Here is a 26,603-nt window from a genome sequence, read left to right as displayed (position 1 = left end):
TTCTCTTGATAATGTAATTGTGATTATTAATGGTATAGTTCACCCAAAAATCATTTACTCACCCTCAAGTTGTTCCAAACCTGTATGAATTTTTGGCAACACTTTAGTTTAGGGTCCAATTCTAACTATTAACTAGCTACTTATTAGCATGCCTATTGTTAGGATATTGGCTGTTTATTAGTACTTATAAAGTGCATATTAATGCCTTATTCTGCATGACCATATTCTACATCCCTTAATCCTACCTAGGGCTGCACAATATATCGAAATTATTGAAATATCGCAAATGTACATATCGCAACATGCATATCGCAAGGGTACGCAATATCTGAATGATTTGAATAGGCTACTTCAACATTGTGAAAAGTGTACGTTTTAGGTTGACGCATATAGCAGAGAATAGACTGGGCACATGACTGTTACTTATGTAAGATATTAATATTATGTAATTTTGTCTGCAATGTCATTTGCAGATTAATATTTTTACCATTCTTTGTGTCCTCTTATTTATATAGTAAATGTCCTCTTTTTCTGTTTCAGTTCTAAGAAAAGCAGAGGGCCTATTATTGTTTTATAATGAAACTCTTAATACTGCTGCCAAGAGATGTTTACATTCAAACATATTTTTTGTTGTTGTTGTTGTTGTCTGTAATGCAGCTAATTTTTGTTTATAATTATTTATTTTTTCAATGGAAAGCGAACTGAATATTTAAACAATGCTTAGAGAGCATTTGTGTGTGATTTGAGTTCTGAAGACTTGGCTCAAAGTTAATTAAAACAACCATTTCAAAAGCTGAAGTGACTTTCTTTTTTATATATTATAGTTAGAATATGTATAAATCATGTTTTAACTAATTGAAAAAGCTGACTAATTGTTAAAAATTTACTGATTAGCCGTCGATGCCAATGACAATAATCGATAATTAGTCGATTAATCATTCTAATAATCGTTCGATTAGTCGATTATCAAAATAATCGTTTGTTGCAGCCCTAGTGCTAAGCTAGGCTAGCGGTGTGTGCGTCAGACAGAGTTATGGCACGCACGGAGATGACAATGGTATGTATGGACTTATCTAACTCTGGGGGATACGGTGAATAAGCTAAAGTCCCAAAAAGTCGGAGTGTTCCTTTAAAAACCAATAAACATTCCATTTAAAAAAATATTTTTAAAATGTAAGCTACACATCCAAATCAAGAGGAGTACTGCGTAAATCCTTTTGGCCTTGGTCTAGCAATGAAAAGAGTGGTGCTAAAACTTGACAACACAAGATTCAAAATGATACAATTGACACTTTTCTCGATTACTTAATTGGGCCGAATCGGCTGTCACAAGGGTACCACTGAGATCAAAAGCGTCAGGCACTAAAAAATCCAATACAAATTCTATGTTTCTGAAGGGTGCATCCTCTCCAACCCTCTCTAAAAGACGAGTAATTACCTCAGTGCCTCAGTCCCCAAAAGCCGCTGGTTATGATAAAGACAACCCATCTGAAAAGAATGATTGAGGCTCTCAGTACGTGAATGAACAAAAGTGCCATGATGATCCAGAATTTCTGCGGCTTCATTTATTCTCTTATTGTCATAGCGAAAGAAGCTGCTCCTAGCTGACAAGAATATCGATGAGCACGATGGGTACATCCTAACCTCAAATCTATTTTCTTTTTCACAGGACACTAAAGCACAAACCTTATTTCATAATTTTTTGAAATACAATCCAAGATGTTCATTTTATGAATAATTTACCTTCTCTTACAAGGTAATAAGGAGGCATACAGCTCTCATGAATTATTCAAATCAACAGTATAATTCTCATCTAAGAGAACGCTGGCCTGATTCTACTGTTTTCGGCTTGAACTCGAGTTACACTGAAATCATATATGCCTTCAAAAAGTTGTATTCAGGTGCAATCCTTGCTGACTGGATACAAGCTGCAATCACTGTTCTCTGTTACAGCACATTTCCTGCTTCAGTGGTTCTGTGAAACAGTCCTCCCAGAGCGGGTCATGAGATAAGGATAGATCCCCACACTCCATACACGTTCAGTCTGCCTCGGCGCTTTGCAGTCTCAATGCACACATGCAAACCAATTAGTCTGTGTAGACACACTCCCACACATAATATATGCTCATGATTGTGCACACTTAAAATAGTTCACTCAGAAATCAATATTCTGTCATTATTCACACCCTCATGCATACCAGCATGCTATCAATTTTCAAACGTGTAGCACAGATATAAATTTAAATAATTGTTATACAGCTCTTGATACAAAGTGACAGTTTATAATGTCCAATCTATGTCAAGATTACATACATTTTTTAAATGTTTGGGGACAGTAAGATTAAAAAAAAAATGTATACTGTGTTTTAGCAAGGATGCATTAAATTGATCAAGTAGCAGTAACTCAAGACTTGAATTGTTGCAAAAAATATATATTTCAAATATGCTGTTCTTTTTATCATCCTGAAAAAAGATCCTGACAGATTTCTGAAGGATCATGTGACACTGAAGACTGGAGTAATGATGCTGAAAATTCAGCTTTGACATCACAGAAATAAATTTCATATTAACATGTATTAAAAATAGAAAACCATTATTTTAATTTGTAATAATATTTGACAATATTACTGTTTTTACTGCATTTTTGATCGAATAAATGCAGCTTTAGTGAGCAGAACTGGATGGATGGATGGATGGATGGATGGATGGAAGTTAGGGATTGGATTGGATGGATTGGATGGATGAATGGATTGATTGGATGGATGGATGGATGGAAGGAAGGGATTGGATTGGATGGATTGAATGGATGGATGGATGGAAGGGATTGGATGGATGGATGGATGGATGGGATTGGATGGATTGAATGGATGGATAGATGGATAGATGGATAGATGGATGGATGGATGGATGGAAAGGATTGGATGGATGGATGGGATTGATTGGATGGATGGATGGATGGATGGATGGATGGGAGGTGGGGATTGGATGGATTGAATGGATGGATGGATTTGATGGATGGATGGATGGATGGAAGGAAGGGATTGGATTGGATGGATTGAATGGATGGATGGATGGATGGAAGGAAGGGACTGGATGGATTGAATGGATGGATGGATGGATGGATTGGATTGAAGGATGGAGAGTTGTCACTCAACCATTCAATCAAACTATTAATTTAAAAAAGCAATGATTAATCAAATGTACATATATTATTAAAGTAGTCCAGTTGAAAACTACAGAAGGTGCACAAGAGAAACAAACTATGGTCCCACTTCTGAGAAACAAACTATGGTCCCACTTTATATTAGGTGGCCTTAACTACTATGTACTTACATAAAAAAATAAGTACAAAGTACTTACTGTGTTCATATTGTATTGCAAAACACTTTTGCTGATATTGAGGTGGGATACGGGTAAGGTTAGGGACAGGTGTGGTGGGATGGGTAAGTTTAAGGGTAGGGTTAGGTGTAAAGGAAGTGTAATTACAGTTAGTACAATTTAAAAACATGTATGTACACAATAAGTGCATTGTATCAAATGATTCATTAAAATGTTATGTTAGTACATAGTAGTTAAGGCCACCTAATATAAAGTGGGTCTTTCCATTCAAGTTTTTTAACTCAATACAGTGTTCTTTAAAAGAGCAATGCCTCTACTAGCACCAAATCACATACCCTGGTCATCTGGTAAACTGGGATAAAGAAGATTTTTTACATACAAAACATATTACACACTTTCTCTTTTTTGAACACACCATAATCATGCAGGCCGGAGTCACAGGACAGCCACCTCTAAAGTTGCATTCAATTTAACTGACCTTGCAGCTCAATTCTTCTGAAAAAGCCTTGCAGGCTATTGATGCTGATAGGTGAGGTTGCATTATTTATCAAAAACACCAACAGATGAAAAACCCAGAGAGGGGGGGGGGGGGGGGGGTTGCGTCAGCTCAGATGGGAATTATACGGCCGCAGGTCATCCAGCAGCCCAGGGATAATCATTCTTCAAATCTCTGTAGCAGCCTTTGGAATGCAGCCACTTTACCATCTCTAAAGGGGCATCAGCCAGCGGGAGCCACGGCCGAAGAATTGACCAGGAGTACTACCTTATTGAAGATGAAGCAGAAAGGAGGGAATGCATGCTGAGCGGTGCACAGCCCTTGGCATGTTGTCAAAATAACTGCAAATTTGCAACTACTCCAGAAAATGCTTCTGATAAAATCTCCAGATATGATGTGTACAAGCAAATTTGTTTCAATCTTCTTCTTTTTTGTTACCTGCTCTTAGTTAGCAGAACCTTTGAAAACCTGTGAGGTGACACATACATCGTCCCCCTAAGAAGGCAGCATATTCTGAGATATGAAAAAAGACACAACCATCTGTCTTCCAGCAAAGGAATCTGCCAGTATTTCCAACAAGCAACAACACTTTCATCATGCATCCATGATCAGTGACTCCATGCACAATAAACACAAAGTTGTCAGGCCAAAGACACTGGCTTTGAGCCTAAAACAAACCCTGCAGTCCTTCAGTATCCCATCAATCCTCCAGGCAGGCACTGAGCTGTCAGATATGAAAAGACGTCTATGCTGGCAGAGACCTTCTTCTCTCTACCTGCATATTTAATCCAAACACAAGCATTTCCTTCAGAAGCTACAACACTAACAACTCCACAATGGCACATCAGGGAAACTGCGTTTATATTGGTGAAGACATTTTGATTTCTGCAAATCTTGACATATTTGATCATGGCATATAAAAATATGTTCTACTCACAAATAAACCAAAGTCAACACGCACACACACCCACGCACATAGAAGTGTCTTATACTCACCAGGGCTGCATTTATTTGATCAAAAATACAGAACAACACTAATATTATTAGTTCTTGTTTCAATTAAAAATAACTCTTTATATTTTAAAATGTAATTTATTCCTGTGATGGCAAAGCTGAATTTTCAGCATTCAGTCTTCAGTGTCACATGATCAGAAATCATTCGAATATGCAAAGTTGTGATCATTAAACATTTTCAAACATTATCAATTGATGATTTTTTGTATGATTTTTCAGGATTTTTTGATGAACTTTTTTGAAGTTGTCTGTCCATGTTTTTTTTTTTAACTCTAATAGAATTCGACTCCATTGACAAGCATTATATGAGTGACACACAGCAACGGTTGGAGTTAAAAATCTTAATTTGTGTTCTACAAATCTTGGATGCCTTGGGGGTAAGCAGAAAAACATCAAATTTTCGTTTTTGGGTGAACTATCCCTTAAAATGCATTTATTTCAAGTAGAAAGTCTGTGCTGTAACTTTTAATCAACTTAATGTGTCCTTGTTGAATAAAGGTATAAATGTCTTTAAAAAAAAATCTTACAAAATAATAAATAATTCCACTAAATAATGTTCAATCATTCTAAATGCTATATTAATATGGTCTGTAGAATTAAAGCCAAGTAAAACTATACATCATCTTGCATCATATTTGCTTTAGCATTATTCTGTAAAAAGGAATGTCCATGTGCCATTTAAGAAAAAAATAACAACCTCAATTTTTAAGGGTATATTTTTTCGTATCCCAGCCTAATATGCAGAGTCAATGATAAGCCATTCATATGCCATTTGGTGTGAGTTTGGGCTCCCTGAATGTTCTCCAGCATAAAAATATGCATAACTGATGGGTCTTATGTGCGATGACATCCTCTTCCTCACATACACAGAATCTCTCTTTGTTCCCACATTCATGACCCCACAAGGAGTGGGCTGATATTTCACAGGATCACTTCCTCACAAACACGTCTATTCATGAACCATGTGCACAGCATGTCTGAACGGAACAAGCCCTTATTGAACAAGCCTGGGGGTGAGGGGCGAAAGCCTTGCTCACTTCTTCCTCTCCATTTTACAATTTCTTTCTTTAAAGGTCAAGTGTGAAATTCTGTGCTTTTTAGCATTGCCAAACGTAACTGCAAATCTAATAACTGCTTTCAAAACCGGTTTCCCACTATTAGTCAAATACAAAATTCAGCCCAAATTCATAGCACTGAGCCGTTGTTAAAGGGATAGTTCACCCAATAATGAAAATTCAGTCATTAGTTATGTCGTTCCAACCCTGAAAGACATTCGTTCTTCTTTTTTTATCAAATCTGAGATCTTTATTTCGCTCCATTGACAGCTATGCAAGATCATAAAATGAATCCCATATGAACTGAGTTGTTTAGTCCAAATTTTCTGAAAAGATAGGATCTCTTATATCAAACCTGTCCTGGAGGACCCCCATCCCTGCACATTTTGTATGTCTCCCATATCTGACACACCCACTTTAGGTCTTGCAGTCTCTAATAATGAGCTCATGAGTTGAATCAGGTGTGTTAGATGACGGAGACATAGAAAATGTGCAGGACAGGTTTGAAAACCCCTGCTTTATATGATGAGCAGATTGAATTTAGGCTTTTATTCACATACACATTCATCAACTCGCACATCAGTTATGGTAAACGGAAGCTCAAACATGTTCGCTTAACATGCAAGAACCAATGAGGTTCATTCTTGAGTGTTACACAGCATGTTTGAGTTTCCTCAAGAACCAATGAGGTTCGTTCTTGTGTTACGCAGCACGTTTGAGCTTCAGCAAGAACCAATGAGGTTCATTCTCTTGTGTTACGCAGTACGTTTGAGCTTCAGCAAGAACCAATGAGGTTCGTTCTCGTGTTACGCAGCACGTTTGAGCTTCAGCAAGAACCAATGAGGTTCGTTCTCGTGTTACGCAGCACGTTTGAGCTTCAACAAGCGTGCTGTGTAACATATTTAAAACAATTTAATATATTTATATTATAAATATTGTATTCTATATACTGGTTTGTTTCTATAGGGTTAACCAGTTCTCATTGAATGCCATACTTACATCACTTATATATCATGTCATGCACTGAAAGACCTGAGGAACCGTCATAAGTCTCATTTGATTCTGTATTCTGATGTTTAAACCCTTCTTTCTGACATCACCAGCCCTGGGAGTTTTCCCAAGATGTACTTAGCATGTACAGACACCTTTTAGCATGCACGGTGAGCACTCCAGACTCTTCTAGCCGCGTCCCAGCAGAGCAGCAAAGCCAAGCTAAGCAGAGCGGGGCCGTGAACACAGCTTCACTGATGAACAGGGATCTCTGGGCAGAAGCAAGGGGTCGGATCATTGACTTGTGGGAACTCATTAGCCCACCTGGCAAACCTTAAACTGCATTATTATTCTTCTGTGGTTTTCTCTTTCCTCTTATGGAGTGGGTCCATATATTCCCGTCACTGGTTAATGAGGTTTAGGCTTGACTAACTGGGTCAGGCTTCAGGAGCCACTGCTAAAGACCTTCATCTGCTCTCAGGAGTAAATGTGAAACAGTCCCTGAAGGTACAGATTAAGAGAATAAGACTGAAAACTAGAAAGTGGGGGAAAAGAGAGAAAAGGGTTGAAGAGGAAGTAAGGGGGAAGAGTAAAGAAAACATGAAATGATGTTCATTACAAAACCTTTTCTGCAGTTCGAGGTGAGGTGTTGTATAAGAAAGTATTAAATGTATGTTACTATTATTATTAAATGTATATTATACATTGCGATTTGATTAGCTCAGGACGGGGTGAACAGGCTATAAAATGATTGGTTAATATTTTTTCCTGCCCATGCATCCTTGATTATGTGAGCAGAAGGTGAAAGAGGTGGAGAAAAGTTATTTTAATGAAATATTATGAATATATTTTAGAATAATGTGCATCATTATTCTTCATGACTCAGGCTAGAGACCAGAGACATTTATCAAGAAATGTAATGGGGCCCAAATAAAAAAAAATTAAGCTGAAATGTATAACTTTTTCAATTTTAAAAGGTTTTTACTGACGGTATTTTGGATATCTCTTTTTATTACTCCATAAATCACAAATTACTGCCAACAGCCAGAAAAATTCACCATGTTTTTAGGAATAAATGTTATACAAATCAGTCAAATGATATATATGTCATAATAAATGTTTGAATATTCATTCTGTAAAAACCTTCAAAGTTTGTAAGACTGTAAAGTTTGGTGTTTTCTGGCTCAGTGCATGAGAAAAAAAAATAATTTTGTGGAAACGACTATTAAAAATATGTATTGGTTCTTGCAGAAGCTCAAACGTTCTATATTTTGTTATATGTTCATGTTATATTTTAAACGTAAAAAATATGATATTTCTGGGTAACACTTTACAATAAGGTTTCATTAGTTAACTACTTTTGTTAACATGAACCAAGAATGAGCAATACTTTAACGTAATGTTAATTTCAACATTTACTAATACATTATGAAAATCAAAAGTTGTATTTGTTAATGCACTGTGTACTAAAATGAACAAACAATGTACAACTGTATTTTTTTAACTACATTAACAAAATTAATAAATACTAACATATGTATTGCTCATTGTTAGTTCATGTTAGTTAATACAATTAATTTTAACAAATTAGATTATTTTAAAGTGTGACCTATTTATAATATAGTTTAAATATATTAAATAATATAATATATTTATAAATATATTTATTTAAATATAATATTACCATATGTACAGATAAAATGCAGAATTACTTTTCTAATTTAAATCAAATGTAATTTTTTTGGCAATCAAATGGGTCAAAATAAAGCTGTTGTTGTTTAAATTTTCTGCTACATTTGTTGGACTGGGAATGGGAGTTTCAGCAAATTGCATTGTGGGATATATTATTCTGTGCAGTGTGATTGGTTGTACTGCACGATTTGCCATCCGACACTTTATGCATACAGAAAGTGTATATTTCGGGCACAATATGTAGACTGGGTAAACCTAGCCTGATCTGCCGGAAATTTGATTTCGCCCTGCAACTCAGACGCAGTAGAAATGAATGTACAGGTTTCCAGACTGTTACACTTTTGCGGGAACCAATCACAGACTGGCTTATCCATCTGGCGCGCTATTGGCAGGTTTAACACGATGACGGATAGAGAAGCGATGGGTCGTTGCCCGTTGATCACGCCTCTTGTGGTCTGATTGGTTAAAGGACTATCCAATTGCGTACAGAGTCATTTAATTTATGCGCGTTGATCACGCCTCTTGTGCAGTAGAAAATACAGAGCAGACTCCCCAGACCAGTGTTCAATCTTAAATTGAGCTTGGTCTGGTGATAGCCAGACAACACAATACGCATATCTCAAGATTAATACACAGCATGCAAAAATACTGTCTAAAAATAAAAATACTTCAGCTTTTAGTTTATTAAGGCTTTATTATAAAGCGTTGCATACAGTATTTTTAACTAAACATGATCAAGAACTTTAAATAGACCAAAGGATTTTATCAATAAATACTGCATTTGGTCCGAATAAAACGCTCCATTGGCTTCAATTTGACACTGAAAAGATGGAGCGGAAAAGCATTTTCTGTTCTTCCAGTGTGATCGTCTAGTCTGCATGACCACTGGAGGTGTGGAGAAAATGTCCAAACAGCCCCAGTGCGATCAATGCCTTGATTATGTGCGGATGCTCCTCGCCTTACATCACTCCTTGGCAGTCATGAAGACACTGCTAAATGGGCGAACAGGGCCGGAAAATTGAACTCCTGCCATCTTCAGCCACACATCCTCTCTGTAATGACCTTTGACTCTGATCTCAGAATTTCCTGGGAGACTGGACTTGACGGAATGAAGTGAAGCTGACAGAAATGCTCAAATTCTTCTGGCATAAAAATCTTTTTTCTCATCCAATATATCAGTCTATGGGTGTTTCTTCAACTATGAGCACTTTTGGCCTTTTAGAAAAGAAACTTGCTTTCACTAATTTATTTACCCACTAACAATGTCTAACAGTGGACATACGTACATAATTTCCACCATATCTCAAATGTAATGAGTTCATATTGTGGTGGAAGTAAATATGCTGTGAAAATACAGTAAATATTTTTGAAATAAAATGGGCAACTCCTTTGCCTTGCTAAGATTAATTTCAAAGCTAGCATTTGATGTATGCTAAATGTAGAGGTTCTGTTTGAATGAATGATTCAATGCTGGATGAATCAGCTTTTTTTTTACGAATCTCTTGAATGAATGATTCAAATCACAAATATATTTTTAACAGTCAGTTAACAGAAACAGTGCAATCGATGCAATGCAACTTTAAAAAGGTGATTTACTGTATTTTTGATACTGACCGTAGACATCAGTGTTTATATCCGAACTTTTATCTCAGTACTTCTGTACCATTTTTGCAATTTACCATCGCAAAAAAAAAAATTTAATATATATATATATATATATATATATATATATATATATATATATATATATATATATATATATATATATATATATATATATATATATATATATATATATATATATATATATAATTTAATTTAATTTGGTTTTGTTGATTACAATTTCTATAAAATATTTTTTTTATTGACAAAATATTGTATATAATTTTTTTTCATATACAGTATTAAGATTGAAAGTCTGTGTCTGGAACAAAGGTAAACTATATATATAAAATAAATAGCAACCCTGGGGCATAAAAGTACCTGTAGTTGAAGAAACATCCTCACTGGGCATTATCACATTAGAGTATCAGTACAGCACTCAGAATTCGATTTTACAGATTCCTTATTGCACTGACAGCGTGCCATCTGACACACTGAGATTTTATCTGTGGCGGATATTGACTAATGGCACTGAAATGTCTTTGTCATAATGTCTGTTTATTGGACACTAGGGGACAGGAAATGGAGACTGCGCTCAATTTAAGCAGTAGGAAATGAACATGAAATCCTTGTGTCAAGACAACCAGGGATGGTCCAGCCCTTTAATTAACCCCTATAGACATGATAAATCGCTGAGTCTTTTCTTCTCTCTTTAATCTCTTAGAGGTGCAGTTTCTGAGGCTCTGCTATTCAAGCTTGAAACTACCACTACTACTTTTATTATGATAAAAAAAGACATTTTCTGGACACAGAGTGCAATGTGCTCTGATTGGTTGACTGGACCAGTGTGTTGTGATTGGTGTGTTTCAGAAATGTCATGCCCCTTAACATAACTGCACATTTCAATCAAGCGGCAACCTTCCTGTTAGCCTAGAAATCTAAATCTAATTTGCGGCCAGGGTAGTCTAGCAACTCTCCATTGGCTTGCGAGCTGAAAAAAACTAACTCTGGTCAGGCCAATCACATTGTGTATAGATTTGGTGGGCGGGCTTAACATAATGACGAGAGAGTTGCCACGGTTCCGCATGCTACTTGTAAACAAAGAAGCTGGCGAACAGCGGTCTTTCGATTCGGCTTTGGCCGAGTCTCTGGAAGACTTGGAGTTAAGCTTTTCTTTGAGAAAAGAACAAAGTGAGCGGCACTGAAGTCATTCTTAAGAAAGGAAGATGTATTCAGAGTTTTGCCGACCGGATACGGCAAAAGTTTAATCTATCGACTAGCTCCGCTTCACCTTCTTCGTTGCTCTGTTTGGTTGTAGCGCAATCCTATTGCGTGCAGAGGGAATTTGAAAGACTACCGTTTATCCCGCCCCTCGGATTGAGCCCTGCCAATGGTGTGTTCCCAGCAGTGGTGGAAAGAGTACTGAAAAAGCATACTCAAGTAAAAGTACTGTTACTTGTCAAAAACTGTAGTGCAAGTAGAGTAAAAGTACCTGTCCTAAATACTTCTCAAAGTAGGAGTAAAAAGTAGCCATTGTAAAAGTACTCAAGAGTAGTGAGTAGTAAGTATTATGCTATGAATGTTATTCCACCTTATACCCTGCAAATTAAAAATGTAGCTTACTCTTTTATGGATGATTCTCAGTAAGAACAAAAAAACATGAGATCAACAGTATTTCAATATTTCTCCAAATTTTATTTTTGACTGCTAGCACTAAAAATACAGCCATGTAATATTTGAGAAAGCAACCAATAATCTGGTAACTTTTGTGACAACCAGTCTGTAGAGGTTTTCTTGCGGTTAATTAAAAAAGGTTGCAGAGCGTTGTACATTAACAATTTTATGTTAAAAAAGCTGTTCTTTCTTTTCAAGAGGCATTCATTGTACTGCTTTAATTTCAATGGATGTTTTCTCTGTTAAAAGAATAGGCTACACATCAGAAATCAGAATCGAGTAACTCACAATTTTCACCACTGGTTATTTTTGCTTGTAATTAAAAACATAAACCTGATTTAAATATAAATCTGATGTTTCATGAAAGTTATTTGCTATATACATGGACTACAATTTTAAATCGCCATGTGAGAACACATTACATTAAAATATGCACTTGTAATGAGTGTAAAATCAACATTATAATTTTCACTCAAAATCTTTTCTTAATTATTAAAAACTCTGATTCTCTTATTTTGAATGTATTTTTTGATTTTCATTGGATTGTCTTTTGATTTAATTATGCTGGTATGTATATTTTTGGAGTTTTATATATGGTTTGTAATGAAGTGTACCGCCCCTTTAAGGAACACTTAACTTTGGACGCGTTCTCTCCTCGCTCAGTTGATAAACTACGCTGAGATGAGGATGTCTGTTGGCTCACGGAGCAATTTCACGATTTAAGTCATCATACAGTAACCAGCAACAACCCCCTTTCATAAAGCGCGCGTGCCTCTCACTCTAGGCTGGTCGCGACTCGCTAACGCAATGGTTGATATGACGGGAGTCACACGCGTGACGCATGGAGACAGGACTTATTATTCGCCTTGGCCAATCACATTGACAGAACAAAAATAAACATAATGTAGCGACTGCAGGTTTAGGGAAAATAGCGCAGTAAAAGTACCGATACCGCACTTAAAATGTACTCAAGTAAAAGTAAAAGTACACTTTTTTTAAACTACTTAATAAAGTATAATTCCTGAGAAAAACTACTCAATTACAGTAACGAGAGTATTTGTAATTCGTTACTTTACACCACTGGTTCCCAGACCCAACATCTTAATGTGGGTCTGGCTTGTCAGGCTACCTTCCTGTCTCTCTCTTGAATCCAACATGGAAGGGACTTAAACTGCAATTCATCGACTGGCCACTAGAGACAGGCTCCAAAAGGGAGTCAATCCCATAGTCCCCCCAATGTTAAAATGCCAAACTTTACAGCAGAAAAATACATGTTTACACACTGGTACAAAAAGTGGTTTTGGTTTAAATAGCTAATGTTGCCCTTCATGCGAACTGTGAGGGGGGTGAATTTTTAGTTTTAATTATATTAAGCCTTACATTTCTGCATAATTATGGGCGTGGCCACTTGAGTGACAGGTGGATTACCGCTTCTGTCACTACTAGCCTTTGTCTGCTGTCTGTCTGTCTCCACCCACATCCCGCCTCTTTTCCTATTTTCGGTTATTTTGGAGTGACGCGCTGCCCAAATGGCGACGGCCGGCTCCGCCCACTTTGAGCTTCAAAAATGCTCTTCAGAAAACAACGGGTGACATCACGGACACATTATTTTATACAGTCTATGGTTTTTAACACACTACTAATGCAATCAATGGTAAAAAAATCAACCAGGCCTCACCTTGTTTGTCGGATCTTGGGATCTTGGGGGTCCATTAAAGAAAGAATGGAATGGCAATATTCATTTTAGGGTAAACTATCCCTTTAAGCTATGTTTTTATAGTACACTGACGTTTTATTTAAAAAAGATCAGGGGATATTTGATTCCTCATTATATGTCCGCTTTATTGCAAAGCAAAATTTCAGACGCACAATTTCACCAAGAATCTCCCCTCTAAATATCAGACTCCACCATAAAAATTCCACTCCAGTGCACTGAAATAACTCAAGTCACCAAACGGGACAGCTCAAGTGGTTTCTAGTAGAAGGAAGTGTAGCATGACAAACATTCAAGCTTTTCGCACCACTCGAGTCACAGTGATGAAAAGTGGCGGTCAGTCTAGATTATGACCAGCTTTTAAAACTGACAGGACGTGAACAGATGCAACAGCTCTCTCAATGACCCCTTATGAAAATACTCCCTCCTATTTTGTAGATATGCCATAGAGAACTAAAATAGCTAAGGGGGCCTTGTTAGCCAACAAAATCCACTGTGCACTGTGCTTCGTAAGGGATAATCCACGGCTAGCTGTGCATTAAACGATTTTAATGCACAACGTAGAGGACAAAAATAACCGCCTGACACGTAGCACATAGAATGAGTCGCGCAATGATGTTTATCAACAACAAATTTGCATCCCAAAAGATTTGCACTTTAACAGAATTAAACCCTTTTCTATTTGCATCATTAAATTCATTGGTTGGTGCTTTTATGGCGATGTGGGTGCAGTCCAAGGGGGTAATCCAACACCCGGAAAGCGTACCTTCCATAGGGGCAGCCATTGCTAACCAAGCCATCACCTGCCGTTAGCATCCCATTGACTCCCATTCATTTTGGCGTCACTTTGACAGCGAATAACTTTACATCTGAGGCGTTTAAAGACTCCATTTGTCCATTGTTTATTTCTAAAGAAACACGACTGTATAAAAGGCTCCATTACCTTGTATCTTACACTATCGCACCGTAGACGCCGTTTTTGTAAAAATAGGCTAACGACTGCGTCATAACCACATGACTCCCTGTCGCACTGTAGATAAATTACCGTATAGACAGGAGGAGAAGCTCACAGGCAATCTTTAACTGTTTATGAGGCAATCGGGGGGGACGTGGAGGCATAAAGTCCGGTAAAGTCAAGGGAGAAGCATGGGGAGAAGCCCATAGAGAGCCAAAAGCAACGGGACAAAATATTTCAACAACGGGATTCAGATTTCACTTTGCACAACTACTAGAAGACTTACAACTGTCAGACAGGTTGCTCACGTCACATCTACGTCGCCAAGCTCAGTCTGAGGCTGCTCAGTACGCTCAGCCATCAGGAACTGAGTGATTCTAATTGGCTTCACTTTTCCCCAAAGCCTATGGGGTCGCTGTGTCCATTTCTTTTACTGTCTATTGTGCAGTCTATAGCTCCAATTATGTTTGGGAATCTGGCAATAGCATAAAAGCCCCATTTTATTTCAGCTTGTTGAGGATTTCGGTAAGGGAATTGGATGTAGGTTGGGTCCAAGGAAATAATTACATCCAACATTTGTCACAGCTGTCTTTTATAGGGTTTGACACCAATTGACCGTTTGCAAAGACCCGCCCACTTTAGTTACCATTGCTATGTCCGACAAGCCGCACTCTCACCCCACACACATGTTCTCAAGCAGTGAAAAACACAATCGCAGAGCAAAGAGGATACTGACAACGCACTGACAGACAGGAAAGAGCAGGTTATTTTTAATATGAAAGTCTCAACTCTAAAATGTTGTCATTTTTTAAAGAAATGTAAACAATAAATACCGTTTTGTGGCTCTTTAATGTGTAGTGACAGATCGCTGTAGCGCCTCAGTTAAAGCTGCTTGTGAACCGATCAGCTCTTCCTTCTAGTTACTTTATAGTATCAAATAAACATGAATGGACTTCAGAAGGAATGTTGTTTCAACGCGGAAAGACATCAGTACACAGTTTTTCAAGTTCAAGTCCACCAACATTAATCTACAAACTCTCGAGTCCTTTGTCGGACCAAAATGGCGGATTCGGCGAATGGCGGATTATGATTGGTCAGATCGCCAGTCAATCAAACTCCCGGCGAAGGGTGAATTACGCATCGTGTTTAAAACTACAAAAATTATAAATTGAGTGTTTTATAACTAAAGAAAACATAGGACATATATGACTTGCTTAATGCATACTGTCTTTAATGCTTTTTATGTGTAGTGTCGCAATTCTACCGCTAGAATCTCTACATAAGTATGCTCAGGTGTGCTTATACACACATTTCTACATACAAGTACAAGTTGGTAAATCCCACACTTTGCGTGAAACTGTTCTTACGCACAAATCTGTGCCTACGAACCGTTGATAAACGAGGGCCCTAGTGTGCAATTGTTTTTGAGTTGGGGAACAGAAGTGGAAATTTCAAGATGAAGCACAGTAAGATTCTCCATCCTGCCTATCAAAGCACCTGTTTCCCAGTGGCCCGTGCGGAGACAAATTGAATCCTGGCCGTCCTTCATTCGCCGGCAGAGAGACACACAAGGCATCACTCCTGAATTCACCTCGATTAATCACGTTTCACTGGAGGGAATCAGACGTCAAGTGAATGATGATATTTGACTTTGCTGCAACACTGTGAGGGGCAATTAATTGAGGGGAAAGTTATTTTTCTCTCCATTTTCTCAGATTTGGCCGTATTGTTAAAGCCAGCTTTCCCGTCACCTCTACAGACAATCAGAATAGATCCAGGAATGATCCACATCTTGTCTGGGCAAATCATCTACTAACACTCACTGACTCACACACACACGTCTGTAACTTCAGCGCTCCAAAAGATTTATTGGAAAAAACAACTGCTGAGTTTGGAAATGGCAAAATCTTCAGACCTTTTCCACTCTCCTGAGCTGATGTGTGATATTCTCTTCTGGTGAACTTGATTTCACCAAGTACAACATGTTCCACATCTTTGTTGATCCTGGAACAACATTTCAATCAACCAATCAGATTTGAGGGACAAGTTTACAGGTTATGTGGAGTTTAGGCTTACAACCAGGGTTTTTCACCTATCATTTCCCTATGATTTTAGGGATAACTTATGGGTACTGGGTACGGAGTAGGGTTAGGATTAGGGGTAAAGATATGGTTAGGAGGACTACATTTTCAGACCAGGAACACGTCTTACTTGACAAAATCACGGTGAGCCCCCCTATTCTGAGTATCTACATGATAAGGGAATGTAATGAACTTTAACTTCATTTGTTTTATGATAATGTATATATACACACTGAAGACAGGAGGAATTCAGCTTTCAAAATAGTCAGCTTTGCCAGCACAGGAATAAAATGTCATTAATAATTGTATTAAAATGTAATAAAAACTGTTATTGGCAATGTATTTTTATCAAATAAAAGCAGCCTTGGTGAGTATAAGAGACTTCTTAGAAAATTAAAAAATAAATTATATATAATCTGAAGTGTATATAATCTATTTATATATATATATATATATATATATATATATATATATATATATATATATATATATATATATATATATATATATATATATATATATATATATATATATATATATATATATATATATATATATATATATATATATATATATATATATATATATATATATATATATATATATATATATATATATATATATATATATATATATGAAGACTTCAGATGCAAAAGCCTCTAAGTCCATCTGACGTTTTTCTTTAAAATAAGCATTTTTGTCAGGCTTCTGTGTATAGGTTTCTACCCAAGTACCGGTACTTCTGAATGGGCTGAGGCTGGGATTTAGTGGGTTTGAAGTGAAAATATTTTATGAACGTATACTATATGCAGAGAGCATTCACTCAGTATCGTTATCTCATTTTTGTCAAAAGTGGCTTTTAGAGGCTTTTGCATCTGAACTCTTCATATATATTTACACTGCTTTTCTCTAAACTTTTTCACGGACACACTAGCACTCTCATGTGGCCCACCAGTTTGAAAAACCCGGTACTAGATCATGCTGTAAGCGCTGAAAAAATATTGTCTTTTATTATAATTTTTTAGTATGCATTTCCGTGTAGTTGGTCACAAGGGTGTAGGTGAGTATTTCCCTGGTAGTGTTTCCTGTTTTTGGATAGACCGTGTAGAGAGGGGTTGTGTAGCCAGGAACACTCGCTTTCTGTTGACTGTTTCTACCATTTCTGAGCGTTAAACGTCTTTAAGTGTTTTCCATCTGCTATATCACATTATGTCAATAAATGTTCCATAGCTTGGGACCGAAATGACTAAAGGCAGACTCACCAATGTTTAGTTTTTGGCAGAACCAACAAATTACTATTTGATGCTCGGAGCAATCTTGCTGGAGTATATTTATTCAAAACATTAGAAAGGTATATTGGGACAGTTCCATGAAGACATTTAAAAACCAAAAGACATTTAATAATCTTGAATTCTCTTCTGAATGATACAGGCAGCCAGTGAAGGGATCCGAGTGTTGGAGTAATGTGATTTGAACGCGTCATGGATTCTTTCCCGCTGCTTAGTCTCTCAGCGGCTATAGGATTCCGTTATACATGCATTGGTGTTCACTCTATGAATTTTGATTTATGCTGTGAAATAAACGTAAACATTTTTAGGTTTGTTCACACAAACCTAACATATGGCTTAAGAAATCTTGGAAAACAGTGCACAAGTGTTCGTACGAGTCATTTCTTTTATGGTGCTTTTGTGTGCCTTTTGTTGCTTAAAAATCCTTAATCCTCATTATAATAGCATGGAAAAGAATAACTACATTCAAAATTTCCTAATTTGTGTTCCATGAAAGAGGGAAAATAATAAAGATTTGCAACAACATGGGAGTGAGTAAATGATCACATATATGAAAACAATAATTATCAGAATTATACTATACAGTGTGTTATTATAAAGTACAGAATTATACTAAAAACATTTAATGCAGAGCATTCTGCTCTTTGCTAAAAAAGTACAATAAAGCCATTAAAGTGCATGGAGGAAGGAGTTAAAAGAGGGTCCTGCTAAGCCAAAATAAAGCTGATTAAGACGCCTGGATTAAATTGCTCATAACTGTTCCACAAAGCAATAAATGGGCATTAAGCTGCGAACAAAACTATGAGGCTCATTATCAGGAGAATTTCATAACGAAGACTGGATGTTAACTCAATTTTAACAGCTCCTGCCAAGTCAAGCCATGTGAGTTCCTCTGACCTGATTACAGCCACATGATTAAACAGCCAATTACATCGCGGCACAAGGCCCCGGAATAGCCATTCTGGGAGCAGAAATCATCAGATCTGCTCCACTGTTATTCTGAAAGCGTCTGAGAAATACTGGATCAATGAGTTCTAGGCTTTAAGCAACATTTCAGTATAGAGGGGTTGTCTTCCAAAGCTCGCAAATAGAAAGACTTGCTTGTAATTAAATGTTGGTGCTTATCTGATAATCATAATTTAGAATATCTTAGAATGAAGATCCCAATTAAAAAGATTCAGCATGTAAATCTTTACCTCGGAGGGAGAGATGAATGGCACATTTCATTTAACATTTCAGATGATTTCAGCTGTTCGGCGGCAAGTAATGGTGCCACAGGAAATGGGAACAAAGTTGCGCTGTTAGACCCAGGAAGTCCACGCAGCCATGTGAAAGGCTTGGCTGCACCAGAACAATAACATCAGCCCTCCCCCTCCTCAATGAGCCATGCACATTCCATGCATTATCTCCCAGGTTGCTAAGAAAAGGAGCCACTTTCTTTGAGGATTACATTGCGTCTTAACAACTCTGACAACGTGGAAAACTCAAGTATTCATGACTAGCAGAATCTGTCGGGTTCAAAGAGGCTGTTCGATTAAAAAAATCATACTGCACCAAGGATTCTGATTATATATTTTTCAAATAACCTAGCAAAGCTGTAGACTAGCAGAAATCATTGCTGTCTGTGATCTTTGTTTCAGGGGAACTAATGCTGGGCACACACTACACGATTTTCAAAGTCGTCGGTTCGCTGTTCTTCTCACACTAAACAATAGTCTTGTAAAAAGTACCGACCGCGATACCACGTCAGTACTGATATTTTTAAAATGTGAAGCTTTGAGTGCTGTTGAGCTGGAATCATAAACACGCTCATCGGATGTGTCTGTGAAAGTGTCATTGATGTATATTTACAACATGTTTTTGAAGCGCTGATCATTGTAGCCAATCACAGACATAAGCCCCGTTTCCACCAAAATTACCCGGAACAATACGTACCAGGAACTTTTTTAACAGGAACTTTTTTTCCCCCCAGACCTGCTACTGTCTGCGTTTCCACTGCGGTCTAAAGTACCGTGAAGATTAGGCAAAATAGTCCAGTGATGTAGGACTGCGCGCGCCTGCTCCTCCCAGTCAGCGATGGACAGTAATCATTTTTGCGCAACACTGTCTGCAACAATAACAAGTATGGAGGAGATTCAAGCAGCGCTGCTTTTGTTAGTTATGTATTGGTTTACTAAAGAGGCCATTAACAAAATGGCGGAAAAGAGACGAGCACTGATACTAAAGCATATTCTGCTTATAAAGCTTGTAAAGCTAGATTTAAAATAAGACAACGTATGTTATTATCAGCGATTACGGACATTGACCGTGAGATGGCTGAGACGAACGCATGCCATCGGACAGAAAGAGCAAGACTGATATTTACTGAACACAGAACGAACTTCACAAAAGACTTTTAAAAATGCTGGTTGAAATAAAATGCGTCGTGAGTTCAACCAATCAGCATGTTCAGCGCCTAAGTCCCACCCCCGAAAGTTCCTGAACTTTGAAAAAGTACTACCTCGCGAGCAGGGACTTTCGGAGCGGAGAGGGAAATATTTATCCGGAACTTCATTTAGACCCTGGTTCCTGCGGTCGAAACACACCGAGTACCACCCCAAAGTTCTTAGTTCCTGGGGAAAGTTCCTGCGGTGGAAACGCGGCTATATTTGATGAGCGAGTGAGCACAATGTTTTGCCTTGGGCATTTGTCTGCGATTTCCACAAAACTGTTGGCGATTAAAAATTGGAGCTAAAATCATGCAATGTTTACCTGGGATAAGGGGCAAAACCTGAGACATTTTGGGGAAATTAGTTCACCCAAATTTCCCATAATTTACTTTTTTCAGCCGAACACAATCAGAGTAATATTACATAAAACGTATGGCATATGACGTATAATGTAGGACTTATAACGTAGGACATATCATGTAGGTCATAGGACATATGACGCAGATCATAGGACATATAACGCAGGACATATGACGTAGCATATGACGTAGGACATATGACATAGGACATATAACGCAGGACATATGATGTAGGACATTTGACATAGGATGTATGGAGGGACATATGACATATAATGCAGGACATATGACGTAGGACATATGACAGGACGTATGACGTAGGACATATGACATAGGACGTATAACGCAGGACATATGTCATAGGACATATGACATAGGACGTATGATGTAGGACATATGACATAGGTCATAGGACATATGACATAGATCATAGGACATATGATGCAGATCATAGGACATAACGCAGGACATATGACGTAGGACAAAAGACATAGGACGTATAACACAGGACATATGACAAAGGACGTATGACGTAGGACATCTGACATAATGCAGGACATATGACAGGACGTATGACATAGGACATATGACATAAGACATATAACGCAGGACATATGTCGTAGGACATATGACATAGGACGTATGACATATGACAGGACATATGATGTAGGATATATGACGTAGGTCATAGGACATATGACATAGATCATAGGATATATTAAGCAGATCATAGGACATATAACGCAGGATATATGTCATAGGACGTATGACATATGACATAGGACGTATAATGCAGGACATATGACATAGGACATATGACATAGGATGTATGACGTAGGACATATGACATATAATGCAGGACATATGACGTAGGACATATGACAGGACGTATAACGCAGGACATATGTCATAGGACATAAGACACAGGACGTATGACGTAGGACATAGGACGTATGATGTAGGACATATGACATAGGTCATAGGACATATGACATAGATCATAGGACATATGACGCAGATCATAGGACATATAACGCAGGACATATGACGTAGGACAAATGACATAGGACGTATAACACAGGACATATGACATAGGACATATGACATAGGATGTATGACGTAGGACATATGACATATAATGCAGGACATATGACGTAGGACATATGACAGGACGTATAACGCAGGACATATGTCATAGGACATAAGACACAGGACGTATGACGTCGGACATAGGACGTATGCCGTAGGACATATGACGTAGGACATAGTACTTAGGACTGGTGAAGGACATAGTGCTTAGGACTTATGGCGTAGGACATAGAACTTATGACGTAGGTCATTGGACATATGACATAGGACATATGATTGTAGGACATTCCGCAAGTGTTAAAAAAGAAAGTCATATATACATGTGAATAAATGATGGCATCATTTCATTTTTGGGGTGAATTACTCCTTTAACACTATTTTAGTATTGAAGTTAAGAAAAGTGTTCAAAATTTAGCACAATGACTGCTGCATTTGGCTTAACATTTTACCAAGACGCCCACCCCCTCCAGATGTCACAGAGCTCCCTGGGACTGCTGGGTAGATCAATTTCAGAGAAATAAAATCCATTGTAAAACATGATCAATTTCCCCCTAAAACAACTTCCATCCATTTGCAAACAGTATTAGCTGTAATGCAAGAAAGATATCTTAAGCAAACCTTCCTTTGCCATGTGAACCAAAAGGGTTTTTCTACAGACTAAATGTGATTAGATTTAGCTTAGCTGTCCTCACTATCCATGTGTCAGAGGAAAGAACCGCTTTCTCCCAAAAAAAAGACATTTTGATTGAGTTCACTGTGAACTGGCACAATATTAATCACTGAAACAAAGGATCCGATTTTCAGCTGAACACTACACACACACACACACATCTAGAGGTGAGGACGGAAAACAGCCTTACCGAAGGTAATGGAGGACAAACTCTTTATTAATGCTGCTCCTAACATGCCATGGGGAGTTACTAGATGTTGCATATTTTATATCTTATTATGTCACATTGTTTCTGCAACCCCCTTGCACACTGTGAAAAGCAGTAACATGGCAGGTTTTACCCTGTTCACCCAAAAATATGGGTTATTTTTTGCCATGGAATTATAAAAATATAAGAATCATTATGCTACTCTTACCATGCAACAGTTACCAGTCGAGCTCCAAAAGGATTTGAACAACATGATTTTCATTTTTGAGTGAACTGCTCCTTTATGTGGTTACTGAATCGAAATGGAAGACATTCGACCAGGGCAAAACAACCTTGAGGGTTATTAATCTAATCTGAATCTTTCCTCCATCCGCGAGCCAATTAAGCTTCATATCACATTGCTGGTTAATAAGGCATTGCTAGGTTGTTGCTAGTGTGTTCGAGGTGGTTAATGAGGTGTTGCTAGGTGGTTGCTAGGGTGTTCGGAGTGCGATGTGGTTGCATTCTGGCAAAAAGAGCATCTTAGTCTCTATATTTTGGTCTCTCTCTCGATCTAACGGACAGATGGACAGTATATGTGGCTTGAGTCCCTCTTTCAATTTAAATAAGGGACATTTTTCACCCAATTTACAGTCCAACAGGTGAACATCAAGTGTGATTTGATCAAAACAACACACTTTTATCTCTCAACAAGCCGCTTTATTTGAAGCATCCCTCTCATCTGTAGCACAAATAGTATCGGATAAGTTACATGCTACATTTTAGTGCATATATTTCGGGGTATGAACAATAACAGTGGTGATGCGGCACTAAAGGTGTTCATTTCTATACAGTGGCATCCTACTGGTTAAACGATTCCTCAGTCAGAAGAACAGCCTCACTTTCACCCTAAGAGCAGATTCTACTTTTGGCAGGTTCACAATGAGCACAGAAGCGCCCAGTGTGCAACCTGATCTGCCCCTGCACAGATTCCACCTCCTGGGATATTGTTCTGGTAAATAAAGGCAAGTGGCGGGGATAAAAAGGACCAGCAGATGGCAAAGAGAGAGAAAGAGTGGGCCGCCTGACTCATCTGACCTAGGACTACCAGCTGTCATCCTCTCTGCATAACCACACACACAACTGGAGCCGCTGATCCCTCCCGTCCGGATACCCTTACACACACACACGCAAATTACCAAACACAACAACTCGAACAAATCAGAGGAACACTTCGTCACATTCAAAGGTGGAGCATCCAAATTACAGCAGAAAGCATGGCGGCCACTTTTTTCCTTCCATATTTAAAAAGGCATTTTTGTCAAGCCCATACAACATATTGTTTCAGTAATGCAAACATTACTTAATTAAAGATATTGGAATTTCAACTTCATGTTGTTTAAGTAAGAAATATGATTTTTAGTAAAAGGAAATTTGATTATTAAATTAGTTGTTAAATTATCTTCCCAATTTTACCCGAATTTGATTCAGATTCAGTTAGATGGTCAGTTTACACCAAGATGGTGCAACTTACCCACTGACTTGGATCAACTTACCCCTAGCCTGGGGTAAATTGAGCCACAGGAGCACATTTTTTTTATATAAGAAGCCATATTTTTAGAACCCTTTGTCATAGATGTATTCTCATCATTTACAATGATAGGAAACATCCGGAAATTACTTTAGATACTTTCATTCCATTTCCCCTTCTCTTGAGACCCACATAAGTAAAAGGAAATGGCTAATCTTACCCCAAATCTCCCTACACACACACACACACACACATATATATTTACATACATACAGTCAAACCTAAATTTATTCAGACACCTTCAACATTTTCTCACATTATCAATTTATTCACTATAGTTTAGAAAATGGTTATAAAATATGACAAGAACTCAGATTTAAACTGTCATATCAATTAATCTTGATAATGTCAGATAACTTTGATAGAAATGTATGTAATGGATTACAATCAACCAATCAGCTGTCAGCTGTTAAATTTAAGCACACAATTATAATACCAATTTAGGTCAACCAATGACCAAGCAATGCTTCATTTTGTTCAGTCTGAGGTGTAAAAGGTCGCATTAGCAATTAAAGAAAAGATCACTTAAGCAAAACATGGTCAGCTCAAATTGTCTGAATAATTTTGGACCCAAATTTTTATGAATTTGACTGGTAGTTCACCGTATGAAGAATATTTGGGTATAATATGTCGCAGTTTACTTTATGTTGCTACCCTCAGTTACATAAATGAACTATAGTGTCCTGCACCCACTAGTAAAAAATTATTTCTGGTGTCGGAATAATTATAGGCTTGAATAATTATTAAACGCTGATTCTATTCTAGAGTCAATTAGTATTGGATTCAGTAAGACTGCAGACAACATAGTGGCCGGTAGTATTTGTCAAAAATTCATATTCACACAGTCTTAAATGCACATTCTGTGCTAACATGATGGGTTGTGGTGGAAAAGAATAAAACACTATAAAAGTAACCGATTTGAAGAGGAAACACTGACACCGACTCCCTATAACCTGAATCTGGCAACCTAGATTGGATCAATTTAATTTGGCCAAATTGCTCTTTTGTTCTGTTTAAGTACACAACAGGTTTTCTGTGGCCACACTCGAACAAGTGTAGAGAGAATTCCTCCGGCGTCTGTGCACTTGTGATTGATGGATGCACACATCACAAGACAAAAGAGGCAAAGTGTGCATTTCTCCTCGAGACCTTCCCGTCAGCGTGATGAAGTGAATCCTGCCTTTTACAAAAAGACCATCTGTAATGCTCAATGCAAGCATGCAGACAGAGGAACAGCATTGGAAGGATGCTTTGAAGAAATCAATTCACTTGCCATTAGACCATTAATATTTCCTAAATCACTGTCCAACTGAACAGTAAATAATGACTGCCCAAAACTGGACATATATAGCTGATGACATACTAAAATAAAGATATGAAACAGGTTTATCATTTGGATCCTGACTGTTATAAACTCTAGAAGAGATGGGTTCTGCTTTACTGATGTAAACATGAGTGATCAAATCAGGTGCAATTGCAAAATAAACTCAATATAAATGTGCATAGCATGGCAAAGTTGATTTGATTTCTGCTGGCATGTAAGAGCAAATGCAAACATATCCTTGCTCCAACATCTCCAGTAGTTTCTCTTACCTGTTCAGCACTTTCTTCATCCTCTGAAACAACGATGGAGACGCGGTGACCGTCTCTGCTGGAATGGTCTCGATAGTGGTGACAACATGGTTCTGGTGCTCGGGCATCATCTCTAAAGCTGGAAACTAAAGCGCTCAATCAGTAAGCAGTGATCATTCCTTTAGCTTTTGTTATTCCGACCAGCTCCAGCTCTCCATATTGCAGGTGAGAATAAACAGGTGTATGTATCTCCAGTGAGTGGTGGAGGAGGAGGAGGGATGCTGGAGGATCCTATAGATCGCTGGATGTTACAGATTCATGCACGATGATGCACCTGTTCCCCTGGTCGCTGTCTGAGCAGATGTTTCCCGGTGGTTCGGTGCGCATTTTCTGAACGCCAGAGCAGGACTGCCGTGATTATTGGGAGGCGGTGCGTTTTTGAGTGGAGTAGACAGTATGACCGCTAGAGGTCACTGCTTCCAATGGTACGCCTCAACCAATGAGAATGATTTTAAAGAAAAAGTATGATAATTGAATAAAATGCTGTAATAAATAAATATAAGCAGATTTATTCAATGTAAAAAAAAAAAAAATAATAAGTACAATAATAAGTACATGCAAGAATATTTAGTAAATATAAGAAAAACTATGATAGTCAATAAATGTAAGCACATCATTGCATGTAAATATAAATACTGTAATAAGTAAATATATTAATATTTAGTCAATGTAAAAATAAATACAGTAATAAATGAAGGTATATTTATTAATTTTAAGAATAAAATATTGAATACTAAATAAAAAC

The 26,603-nt window shown here is 37.6% G+C and overlaps 1 protein-coding gene across 1 annotated transcript in view; it reads right to left on the bottom strand.

Moving 5' to 3' along the window:
• Positions 1–26,211, bottom strand: part of slc35f1 (solute carrier family 35 member F1) — a 136,793-nt gene extending 110,582 nt beyond the window's left edge. Inside the window, exon 1 of the mRNA XM_079831987.1 lies at positions 25,820–26,211. Within this exon, the coding sequence (XP_079688113.1) occupies positions 25,820–25,929 (110 nt within the window). The 5' untranslated portion in view covers positions 25,930–26,211. The remainder of the gene's footprint in view (positions 1–25,819) is intronic.
• Positions 26,212–26,603: the final 392 nt, after the last annotated feature.

The sequence above is a fragment of the Gobio gobio genome, assembly GCF_949357685.1.
Source record: "Gobio gobio genome assembly, chromosome: 12".
In the NCBI taxonomy this organism is placed as follows: Eukaryota; Metazoa; Chordata; class Actinopteri; order Cypriniformes; family Gobionidae; genus Gobio; species Gobio gobio.
Note: the sequence above shows the minus strand (reverse complement) of the source record. Positions and strands in the feature narration are given on the sequence as shown.